This window comes from Gekko japonicus, unplaced genomic scaffold (genome assembly GCF_001447785.1).
Source record: "Gekko japonicus isolate JY-2015 unplaced genomic scaffold, Gekko_japonicus_V1.1 scaffold72, whole genome shotgun sequence".
NCBI lineage: Eukaryota > Metazoa > Chordata > Lepidosauria > Squamata > Gekkonidae > Gekko > Gekko japonicus.
Genome location: NW_015168046.1, coordinates 407,391 through 420,041, shown reverse-complemented (window position 1 = coordinate 420,041; position 12,651 = coordinate 407,391). Strand labels below are relative to the sequence as shown.

Genomic DNA, 12,651 nt, shown 5'->3' with positions numbered 1-12,651 from the left:
GCCTGTCTTCAGGTTTACATCCCCCCACCAACAGCCTCTGCCTAGGGAAAGGGCAGTCTTTCCCTGCAGTGGGAACCAAAGCAGCTGACATCATTCTCCTCTCCCCCGTATGAGCCGCACAACAACCCTGTGAGGTATGTTAAGGTTGAAAGTGTGTGAATGGTCCATAATCCCCCAGGCAGCTTTTAAAACATGAACCTGGGACCTGCACACCATCTGTGGCAGTAATGGGGTGACTGGCTGGCACCTTTTCCTATCATTTTTTGCCTTGTGGTATTCTGCTTGTGGTGTGATCTGTCTTTCTTGTGGTATGGCAAGCGTCTTCTGACTGACAGTTCAAGCTTCCAAACACTGTTGGTGTGCATTTGGAATGTTGGGCCCCACCACAGCTTTATATGTAAGGGAGAGATACCCTAATTTTTCCCTCAGTTACCCAGTTTTTTCATTCTATTCCCCTAATTTTTTTCTTCTATTTTTTCTCTCTCTTTGAAAATGGAGAGATTTTAAATCCTTATAACCCAGGAGTATTAATATTGAGCAGACTGCAACAAAGATAACACTTATGTAGTTAAAAAGCCCACTTCATAATCAATGGTAGGCTTGGTAACCAAGAATACAGGAAAATAACCAGCAGAAACTTGAAAAAGGACAGAAACAAAAACACACCTGGTGATGACAGTTTCTCATAATGCAGTACACAGGTCTGACATGTTTACTACATACATGGTAATGACATGTTTACTAAAAATTCCAATATTTTCCATCAGATTACTGGTGACATGTTTACTAAAAATTCCAATATTTTCCATCAGATTTCAGCACTGTGCAGAGGCAGAAGTTGTAAATAAAGAAACAACACAGTTAAAGTGGCCCCCCTCCAGCCCCCCCCCCAATGTCTTGTCTCTAAGCGCCCCCTAGGTAACCCTACTGCCCCCAGGGGTCCATACCACTCATTTTGAGAACCAGTGCCCTAAACTGTTGTTGTTCAGTCGCACAGTCGAGTCCGACTCTTCGCGACCCCATGGACAATCTCCCGCCAGGCTCTCCTGTCTTCCGCCGTCCTCCGAAGTTGGCTCAATTTCATGTTCGTTGCATCGCTGACACTGTCTAACCATCTCATCCTTTGCCGTCCCCGTCTTCTTTGACCTTCAATCTTTCCCAGCATCAGGGTCTTTTCCAGTGAGTGCTCCCTTCTCATTTGGTGGCCAAAGTATTTGAGCTTCTAAAAACTAGGAAGGAGATTTGAATGTCACTGGAAGAGCTTGATTTCCTGTTGCTCTGCTTCAGTCACTGAATGTTAGGAGGCTTAGGGGGGTAATGCTGTTGAACAACATTTCAGCTGTCATGGCCAGTCACATTTAGAACAACCACAGTTAACCAGCCAAAACAAACATGGTTTAACATCACAGTACTGTACCTTCCAACAACCCACACTTTATTAGACAGCCTACATATAGATATTATACTAAACCAGATTCTGATAAAATGTGGATTGTAAAGCAAGATTTGTTATCACCTCTAAATGTGGCCTTTGCTTTTCAGTTCAATATAGTGATGTTTGGCAAGACTTGTGCACATCTTGCCATACATAGATCAAAAGATAAATAAAACAAGCAGGCAGATTCCTCCTTAGGACTCACATAATCCTATATTCCATGTGCAAGATCCTAGGTATTTGGAGTCACAGTAGCTGAATAAATCAAAAAGGTGTCTTGCCTGCCTACAGAATCTTTGTCATATTTTTAACAGCTTTCAATTTCTGTCTTTCCTAAATAGGTTGAGTACTGATTGAACTTCATTCTGTGTTGACTTTTAAATAGATAAAAAGTCTCCTGAGTGATGGTCTATGGCCTAATCTTTCACTGTTACAACTCAGTGCACGTTATTACACCAGCGCAATGGCCCTTGATTTTAGTCCTCTCGGCTGATAATATACCAGTACAAGTGGAGACCCGCAAGAAACTTGCGGGATGGTTATCCTATTCCTCAAGGCTTTGCTTCCTCCTCTCTCCCCCTACCTCTCTCCCCCTACCTCTCTCATACTCTTTCTCCCTTCTGCCCCCCCCTTTCTTTCTCTCTCTCCTCCATGTATGGTTTGGAGGTTGGAGTCTATGGCATTATACTGGTCTGTAGGTTCTCCCCTCCTCAAATCCCACCCTCCCCAGGCTCCACCCCTCAAATGTCCAGGAATTTCCCAACCTGGAGTTGGCAACACAATTTCCTTCCCACCCAACAGCCAGCCTACCTTTATCTGCCTCTCTGTCTTCAACTTTCCATCTCCACACCCCTCCCCCACAGCCTCTACCTAGGAAAATTACAGTCTTTCTCCACAGTGGGGACCAAAGCAGCTTACATTATTCTCTCCTCCTTTTTATCTGCACAACAACCCTGTGAGGTTGGCTAGGCTGAAAGTATGTGACTGGTCCAAAATCACCCAGTCAGCTTCCACCGCAAGATGGGGATCTGAACCTGGGTCTCGTAGACCCTAATCTGAATTGTTACATCACACTGGCTTTCATAGGGTGGCTGCTGATAAACAGTGGCAAGCAGCTGGGCCTACTTGAGTCATGCAAATCAGGTGGTATCAAGTCACCCAGAGGGTGCTGCCTAGGGATGCCAGCCTCCAGGTGGGACCTGGGGATCCCCTATAATTCCTGCTCATCTCCAGACTACAGAGATAACCGCATGGAGAAAATGGATGCTTTGGAGGGTGGACTCTGTGACATTGTACCCCACTGAGGTCCCCGTCCTCCCCAGGCTCCACCCGCAAATCTCCAGGAGTTTCCCAGCCTGGACCTGGCAACCTTATCCAGAATCCCCTGCTTTGGAGGGTGAGGCCTCTCCCTTCCCCAAACCCAGCCCTCATTACAGTCCACCTCAAAACCTCTAGGGATTCCCCAGGCTGGCCCTGGCAGCCCTTGTCAGGCCTGGCCCCAAGGCTCCTTCCCTCCCTTCCTCAGAGGCCAAAAGAAGCCAGGAAAGGGCCCTTCCCCCACCCTTTTACTGACAGAGCCAGTTAGAAGCCTCCCCCCCAATGTTCTAATCTCTCTCTCTCACTGTTGATGCCTGGAGTTAGATCCCTGCAGAGGCCATTTCAAAAGGTATTGGGGGGAATTCAACCCTCCCTGAAGGGATTTTTTTACTTCTTGGATTTTTCTGCAGACACAGGAAGTATACTGACTATGTAGGAAAAGCTGTTGGGGGAGAGTGAGCTTCCTGTTAGTGGAAATAAGTATCCGCACAACACACCCTCTGTTGGATTTAGTATATAGATATAGTATTAGTCTTTAGGGTATTTTACTGGCTTTTATAGTGTTTTATTCTGCCACTCCCTTCAGCTAATGGTAGTGTCTTCCAGTAGTCCAAGGTACCTTTCACTGGAGGAGCATGCTGCTATTGCCTGAACAAAGTGGTAGGATAAAACTTGCAATATTTTGTAGTTAATGGCTTTCGTTGATTCATAATCTTGGCCTTTACCATGTTGAAGGATATATGCAACTTTGGGTTTATGATAAGGATTTCTGATTAGACTATTTAATTTTGTTGGGAAAAAGGAAAAAGATAAACTCTTCTTCTTGTTTTCCAGCAAATACCTATAAAAGCAGGAAGTTTGCAATATACATCTTCAGAAGAATGTTTTGTTTAGACATCTACTGAAACACAAGGAACTGACTAGTGTAATGTAATGTAATTTTATTGTCATAATAAATTATATGATTTTTGTTTTCACAACCCTTCTTGTTAGATCTGAGTAAAGGTGTGACAATAGCTTCAACGGACCAAACCATGATAACGAAGGCCCAAGGAGAGAAAGTCACATTGCCATGTACATTTACTTTTGGTCCGCAAGATACAGGCTCACTAGACATAGAATGGGTATTACTGCAACCAAATGAAGAGCAAACAGTGAGTAAAAGCTTTAAGTTTTTAGCTGTCACATAGGTCTCATTTTAGATTTAAATGATTTCATCTAGGCCCTTTGACATGCTTGATTCAAGTCCAGTAGCACCTTAAAGACTGAAAAGATTTTCCAGAGTGTAAACTTTCAAGAGTCAAAGCTCTCTTCATAGGTACAAGTACTTGTTAATAGATATGCTTGTTAGCAGGCATAATGTCAAACTGTGAATTAAAATGCTTTAATTTTTCACAAAGACAGCTCCAGGATAAATGTGTATTTATATTTGTAATAGTAATATAAATCATTGACTAAAGCTATGCATCTCAGTCATGTCTGGGTATAGCTACTGCTGTATAGAGCAGGGGTCCCCACCATGATTCCCATCAACACCTTTTGTGGCACTCATTAAGTGCTTTTAAAAGTGGATGGATGGGGCTTCTGAGTGCATGGGTAGATAAAAGGGCATTCTGTTAAACAGAGCTTCTACCTGAATTGTTGAGGAGTTACTATTAGAGTTATATATAACCTTGATGCCTGATGTTTTGTGGATGGTTTTGCCTTCTACAGCAGCCATTTTGTGGTTGTGCCTACCACCCTGTGTCAAAATTCCAAAGGTGCCCACAGGCTTTAAAAGGTTGGGGACCCCTGGTATAGAGGAAAATATTTAGAATATATTCGTTTAGGCAAAACTTTGTATCTGAACTGATGACTATTTGACTGGTGACTATTTGACTGGTGACTGATGACTATTTGACTGGCTTGAAAAAAACAATTATCTTTTCCCCCCAGGTCATTATGTACAATGGAGACAGAATTTATGATAAGTATAAAATGGATGGACGAGTAGAGTTCGTTAATCCAAATCCAGCTTCAGGAGATGGTACTATTGATATCCTGAATTTAAAGGCATCTGACACTGGTACATATCAGTGTAAAGTGAAGAAACCTCCTAGTGTTCAGACCCACAGAATTCAGCTGACAGTACTTGGTAAGATGATTTTGTTGAACCTTTTGAATGTGGTAGACTTATGTCCCAACTAATTTAAGGCAACCCTGAACGGTTTTCAAGACAAGAGATGAACAGCAGTGATTTGCTATTGCCTGCTGCTGTGTAGCAGCCCTAGACTTCCTTGGTGGTAAATGAATATCTGGATAGGTGGGGGTTCATGATGAAAGTACAGCTCAAATTTTACTATAGAGGCCTTAGCTGTAGGATTAAAAATAATTTCAAATGATCAATTTGCATCATAAGAACATAAGATGAGCCTTCTGGATCAGATCACTGGCCCATCTAGTCCAGCATACTGTTTCATACCTCAGCCAACTAGTTGCCCTAGACAGCTGGACAAATGGGGCATAGAGTCTGAGGTCATCCCCTGCTGCTGCTTCCCAGCACTGGAATCCAGAGACCTGCTGCCTCTGTAGATGGATGCTATCTTCAGCTACCATGGTTAGTAGCTCTTGATGGACCCCTCTTCCATAGGTCTATTTAACCCCCTTTTGAAGTTATCTGTGCTCATGGCCATCACTACCTCCCCTGGTAGTGAACTTCACAGTTTAAATACTCAATGAATAAATAAGTATTTCCTTTTGTCTGTCCTGAACCTGTTTCCCAGCAATTTCATTAGGTGCTGTTGAGTTCTGATATTATGGAAGGAGAGAGAAAAGCTTCCTCTATCTGCTTTTTCTACCCCATTCATAATGTTATAAAACTGTAATGTCTCTGAGTAGCCATCTTTTTTCTAGACTGATGTTCCAGCCTTTCCTCAGGAAAAGTGCTCCAACCCCCTAATCATCTTTGTTGCCTTCCTTTGTGCTTTTTCCAGCTCTGCAATATCCTTTTTACAGCTATGATGACCAGAACTGCAGGCAGGCACTGTGCCAAATGCGGCCAAACCATAGCTTTCCATGGCATTACAATATTGCTGTTTTATTGTCAATCACTTTTCCTCATAATTCCTAACATGGAGTTTACCTCTTTCACCACTGCCACACACTAGGTTAACATTTTCATTGAGCTTTCCAAGATCTTTCGATCTCGGTCTCAGCCAATTCAGGCCTCATCACTGTATATTTAAAATTAGGAGTTTTTTGTTCCAGCATGCATCCCCATACACTTACCCATGCTGAACCTATTTGCCACATGTTTACCTGGTCACCCAGTTTAGAGATATCCTCCTATAGCTCTTCACTCTCCACCTTGGTTTTCACCATCCTGCATCTAAACAAATAATGTCATATGATTCACTTGCATTGTTCATTCCTGGTGCAATTTTATTCTGAACAGTTGATTCTGATAGTCTGGATGAAGTTTTGCCTAACTTGGACAAAGCTACATTACTGGGATTATGCCTGCCTCCTTCTGTAAAAAAATTCTGTCTATGCTACTTGATAATATTGCTTCAGATACCTCTTGTAATAGTGGAGTACCTAGTGCTACTAGTATAAAGACTTGACTTATAATTTGGTCAGTGGAGACAGGGCTATTTTTGGGCAGGAACGCACAGGAACGGAGTTCCGGCTGGCTCCCAAGTTGGCCACACCCAGCAGGAACTCATTAGCATAACAGGCCACACCCAACAGCAGAAACTCATTAAGATTGGCTACATTATGGGTGTGTGGCCTAACATGCAAAGGAGGTCTTACTACAAAAAAGCCCTGGGTTTTGACAACAAACAAGGTAAACAGAATAACAAGCAAAAGGTGGGTGAGGCTGGATAACCACACTTCTGGTAACATGGGGGTGCGTCCTAATGTGCTAATGAGCTGTGCTGTCAGGGGTGTGGCCTAATATGCTAATGAGTTTCTGCTGTTGGGTGTGGCCTATTATGCTAATGAGTTCCTGCTGGGCTTTTTCTACAAAAAGAGCCCTGAGTGGAGATAAGCATTTTTAATGAGCTTTATGAGTGATGAGTAGGTCTAGATAAGTGGTACTTCTAATGCCAAGAAATGATGGTGGAGTTGCACTCATATTGTTAATGAAGGAGAAAGCTTAATCTTTTTTGAAGACATTAACAAAACAACTGATATAAGCCACTACTGAAACTTTGCAGGACAAGGGAAAAAATTTATATAACAGTCTGTGGTGTACATACAGTTTCTGAGATTAATATAAATGCTAGTTAATTAATTCCTAGCTTTGAATTTATTAATAGAAGAATGCACTTTCTTTCTTAGTAAAACCAACAAATACTAAATGTTACGTTGAAGGATCTCAGGAGATTGGAACTGATCTTACTCTGAAATGTAAATCTCTGGAAGGGTCTCCCATCATTTCCTACTATTGGAAGAAAGGCACTGGTACAGAGGACCTTCCAGCCACCTTGATATCAAGTATGCTTACTTTTGTAGCTGATAAGAATACAGATGTCTACACCATATTTATTCAGTATTTGATGTCAAAGACTGGGCATTTGTAATGAAGCAGAAGAAGAATCAAAATGTTTCTTCTCCCCGAACTAAGAATATGTAGGGGAACTGATCTCTGCCATCTAGTTTCTTCATCTCAGTACATTTCAGTGACATAGAAATCAGTTGCTGTATTTTGGCTTGATTTGGTGCATTGCTTTTTAGAGCAATAGTCTGCTTTGGATATGAGCCAAGAAATGTTCTCCCAGAACCTAAGACCAGTAACAACACAACAGTGTAAAAACAATAGAAATAATTTGATAAAATTCACATAAATGAAGCATTAAAAATTAAAACAATTTATGCCCCATCCAGCAGATTCCAGACTCTGGTTAACCCAAAGGTTTCTGTAATAGCTCTGTTTTGTACCCTTGCCAGAAGGGTAGGAGCCCCTCCCCCTGACATGTTCTGGAATGCTGTTCCTGAGGCACGGAGCAGCTGTTGACAAAGTCTTATGGTGGGTCGTGGCAGAATATGCCTTAGACAATTGTAGTGGGAGGGGGGGGACTGATAATAGACCTTGCTGAGAATCAAGGCGCAGAATAGATTAATCAAGGCTCAGGATAAATAGAATGTTTGGGTGGTAGTAACAGCCCTTTTGACTAAAATCCGATTATATTAATCCAAGAAATCTGCCAAGTATCTCCAGCAGCAAAATCCCTGACATTTTTCTGATACCTCCTACTTTTTCTTGATCGGAAGGAAATAGAGATAACCCTAATGAAGAATGATTTGGCAGAGATCTGTACTTGATATTTCATTAGCCACTTCCACTTGCATTTTCAGAGTTTTCTGCTTTTTAATTTTCTAATGTTAAATCTCTGGTTTATCAGGTTTGTTTTGTGTGAATAGCATATACAGTGACAAGCATGTACAGTGGCCATGCATTTTTAAAAATTTGTTGATTCTGTGGACCCTTCATGCCCTTACTTACAGTTAAAAGCCGTGTATTACAACACTGGAGAGTTAAGCAACGACCTCCAATAAATCAGTGGGTTGAGGACCTTAGAATTTTATCATTATTTGAATGCATGGCATATAAATGACAATTGAGTATGGACTTACTTTTAGGTATCTGGAAACCTTTTAAAGAAATCTATTGTGTAGATCTGCCGCCACGCTTCTATTTTCTCTCTCTTTTATGCATGCCTTCCGCCCCCTCCTTTTTTCTTTTTTTTTAGTTCTATCTTAGATGCTGGATTTTGATTCCCCCCCACACACTTTTTTTTAAAAAAATGGTTTTTTAAAAAAAGTGTTGATTCTACAAAGCAGTGTTTTTCACACATTTCTGACCACTCTTTTATATATGTACTTATAGATTCAGATACAGGTGATCTTTTGGTGAAGAATGCCTCTCAGATTTATTCTGGCACGTACATATGTACAGCTTCAAACAGAGTTGGTGCAGATGAATGTTCTCTTGAGTTGAACGTGACCCCTCGTAAGTATTAGAAGATGATGAAGAAGCAATAACAGTGCTCAAATTGTAACAAAGAATTTACCATTAAACTGTAAAATTCCTTTTGCCACCTTGTACACCTTGATGCAAATGTAGAATGCTATTTGTTTTCCATAGATCATTAAGTTACATAAGAAGTTTTCATGATATATGAAAAGTTCATGTATCTTTTGAAGTTTAAACCAAGTGCATGAAAAGTTTATGAATCTTTTGAAGTTTAAACTTAGTGCATGTATTTATTTTAAGTATATGAAGAAAAATAAAACATGTCCAAGTAGTGTCTGCCTTATCTGTTTCTAGCTATAAATAGAGCTGGTAGAATTGCTGGAGCAATCATAGGCACTTTGCTGGGTCTCTTGTTACTGGCTTTTTTCATCTTCTGTTGCCTCAAGAAACAAAGAGAAAAGAAATATGAAAAAGAAGTACATCATGATATCAGGTATGTCATTCTGAGTACCTAAGGACATGACCTTATAATTTCAAATGACCCTTCAAAAAAAGTCTAGACATGTACGAGTTGGCTATTTTGGGATCTGTTCACAGTTTTATTTTTCTCTATATTCACTGCAGGGATGTGTGTGAAAGTTCAAAGTTGCTTATAAAAAAATTCCTTCAGTATAGCTTGAAATATTTATTGATACTTTATAAGGTTAAGGAAACTGCTTAATCTAAAGTTACTGCTATGTAGAAATAAAGTAGTTCTGACATGTTTGTAGTACTTGACAGCGGGGATCTTGACCAGTAAAACCCTTTCTAAGCAAAAGCTAGTATCTAGGAATGTTTTAAAACTGAAATCTAGCAAGCTGTCCTTGAGAGAGAGTTCTGTAAATATGGAATAATTTTATCTAGTATGTAGCGATGAACTGCCTCGAAGCATACAGGTGTTGTCAAACATTTTTAATTCCTCGTCCTGCACATTTAGGAGTGGCTCAGTGACCGCAGTGGCTCAGAGGTGACACTGAGCTGCAGACTGAAAGGTCTGTAGTTCGGCAGTTCGAGACCCAGGTGCCATGTGACAGAGTGAGCTCCTGTCTCTGGCCCCAGCTCCTGCCAACCTAGCAGTTTGAAAGCAAGAAATTGCAAGTAGATAAACAGGTACCGCTTTGGTGGAAAGGTAACAGCGTTCCGTGTGCCTCGGTGTTTAGTCATGCTGACCACATGACCACGGAAATGTCTTCTGACAGCGCTGGCTCTTTGGCTTGGAAACGGAGATGAGCACTACCCTTTAGAGTCGGATTCAACTGGCATTCAAGCAAGGGAAAACTTTACCTTTAATAGTGTCTTTGTATTGGTCAGATACTTTTGAATAGTGCTTTGTATGTTTTATCATTTGTTCAGAGATCAAACACCTTCCTTAAAGGAATTGGCACATTTGTGAAAATATTTTCTAGCAATCAAATAGCAATATTTTGCTGCTGGGAGATAGAGTTCTTCTCTTGCTGTTTTGGATAATGGAGTGTGGAATGTAGCTACATACCACAGACACCTATTGAATAGTACCTGAAATCATTACTAGTAATATTTGGGAACATGCCTTTCTTCCTCTGTACCCACAGCAGTTATTTGTGACACTAAAAACATTATGTATTTAAAAACAGACAAATAGAAACAATGCCAGCATGCTACCACTCAGCAGAAATTCCCTGACACTTTGTGGGCCTTTTGGTTGTGTCCTTTTTTTTAAAAAAAAAATCTATTTTAATCTTCTCCAGAGTGGCAGTGCACATCTCTCCTTGAAAAAAAGGGAGTGGTACAAATTACTTTCCCCTCCTCAGCAAAATGTACATCTCCAGTTTTGTGAGACAGTATACTGTCGCTCGTGATGGATTGAAGTTTGTATCAACATGGCCCTAAGAATAACATCTAGGGGGGGGTTTATATGTGGAAAGGCTCTAAGCTGGGGTTTTATTTAACTAGTAAACTTGCAAACCTGCTTTTTTTCCCCCCAGAGAGGATGTTCCTCCTCCAAAGAGTCGTGCTTCAACAGCTCGTAGTTACATAGGAAGCAATCGTTCTTCTCTGGGTTCAATGTCTCCTTCCAATATGGATGGGTATGCCAAGACACAGTACAACAAAGTTCCAAGTGAAGAGTTTGAACGTCCTCCTGTTCAAACACCAAACTTTCAACCACCAAAGGTAGCAGCACCTAATCTAAGTAGAATGGGAGCTATTCCTGTGATGATTCCAGCGCAAAGCAAAGATGGCTCAATTGTATAGTATGGCATTAATTTAGACCCTCAGCAGTTCAGTTCAAGCAGTGATTAACTTGTTCCAGTTCTACACCTTTAACCATAGAATTGATCTTTGAGCATCAACAAGTGTGCTTGGTTCACCAGCTTTGTATTGTATTCTGACCATGTGCACTAAAACCTGAAACTTTTTGAGAAGGATTTGACATATGTGACTAAGCATGAAACAGTGACAATAAATTCCAAGTGGGTTGCTTACTAAATGCTTAGAGCTGTGAGTTTTGGTTACTTAGGAGACATCTGTCAACATGAAGTAAGTGGTCTAGTGATTGTAAAATTTTGAAGTGAATAATTGATCCCTGTTGTAGTGACTGATATAATTTGTATAAAGGTCTGGAAAATTGGGGTTTGAATTCTTGTAATATAGATTGTGAACTGTTTTTCCTCAAACTTTAATCTTTTTTATGGTTGTCAGTTACAGTTAATTAGATGCAGTTAACTCTTGATGAATTTTAAAGTGGTTTTAATTGCTTAACCATGTACCAGTAGTGATGTTTCTCCCTTATTGAAGACTAGGAATAAGGCTCGTTGTGGAAATAAATACAACGAGCTCTAGAAAGAGGCTCTGGAAGAGTGCCAAGGCCTTGGACACTCAGCATCATTTTGCTGTGCCGACCTCCTCAAACCCCACCCTCTCCAGGCTCCACCCCTGAAATCCCCAGGAATTTCCCAACCTGGAGTTGGCAACCCCATCCCCTTCCCAGCTAACCATCAACCTACTATTACCTGCCCCTCTGACTACAGCTGTGATCTCCACCCCTCACCTGGAGATTGGTAACAATGGTTCCCCAGGAGAAAATGGCTGGTTTGGCAGGTGGAGTCTATGGCATTGTACCTGTCTGAGGTCTCACCCCTCCTCAAACCTCACCCTCTCCAGGCTCCACCCTTCAAATCTCCCGGAATTTCCCAACCTGGAGTTGGCAACCCTATCTTTTTCCCCAGCCAAGCATAAACCTGCTCAAACCTCACCCTCTCCAGGCTCCACCCTTCAAATCTCCCGGAATTTCCCAACCTGGAGTTGGCAACCCTATCTTTTTTCCCAGCCAAGCATAAACCTGCCATTATCTGCCCCTCTGATTTCAGCTTTCAATCTCCTCTCCCCTCCCGGAGATCAGTTGTAATTCTGAGTGATCTCCACCCCTCACCTGGAGATTGGCAACATTGGTTCCCCCAGGAGGGAATGGCTGGTTGGGAGGGTGGAGTCTATGGCATCGTATCTGTCTAAGGTCCCACTCCTCTAACATTACCCTCTCCAGGTTCCATCCCTCAAATCTCCAGGAATTTCCCACCTGGAGTTGGCAACCCTAACTCCTTCCCAGCCAATCATCAACCTACCTTTATTTCCCCCTGAGACTTCAGCTTTCCAGGGTATAAGGACACAGAGTCCACCATTTTCTCCAGGGGAACTGATCTCTGCCATCTGGAGAGCAGTTGTAATTCTGAGTGATCGCCAGCCCTTACCTGGAGATTGGCAACAATGGTTCCCCAGGAAGAAAAGTAGTCTTCCTCTGCAATGAGGATCAAAGTAGCTGACATCATTCTCCTCTCCCCCTATTGACTTGCACAACAACCCTGTGAGGTAGGTTAGGCTGAAAGTCTGTGACTGGCCCAAAATCACCCACTCAGCTTCTGCAGCA

General features: G+C 41.7%; 1 protein-coding gene across 1 annotated transcript in view; it reads left to right on the top strand.

The window, feature by feature from the left end:
• The window catches only part of CXADR (coxsackie virus and adenovirus receptor), a 49,517-nt gene extending 38,517 nt beyond the window's left edge, over positions 1 to 11,000 (top strand). Inside the window, exons 2-7 of the mRNA XM_015414277.1 lie at positions 3,746 to 3,906; positions 4,688 to 4,886; positions 7,076 to 7,231; positions 8,625 to 8,747; positions 9,066 to 9,204; positions 10,715 to 11,000. Of these exons, the coding sequence (XP_015269763.1) occupies positions 3,746 to 3,906; positions 4,688 to 4,886; positions 7,076 to 7,231; positions 8,625 to 8,747; positions 9,066 to 9,204; positions 10,715 to 10,982 (1,046 nt within the window). The 3' untranslated portion in view covers positions 10,983 to 11,000. The remainder of the gene's footprint in view (positions 1 to 3,745; positions 3,907 to 4,687; positions 4,887 to 7,075; positions 7,232 to 8,624; positions 8,748 to 9,065; positions 9,205 to 10,714) is intronic.
• The last annotated feature ends 1,651 nt before the right edge of the window (positions 11,001 to 12,651 follow it).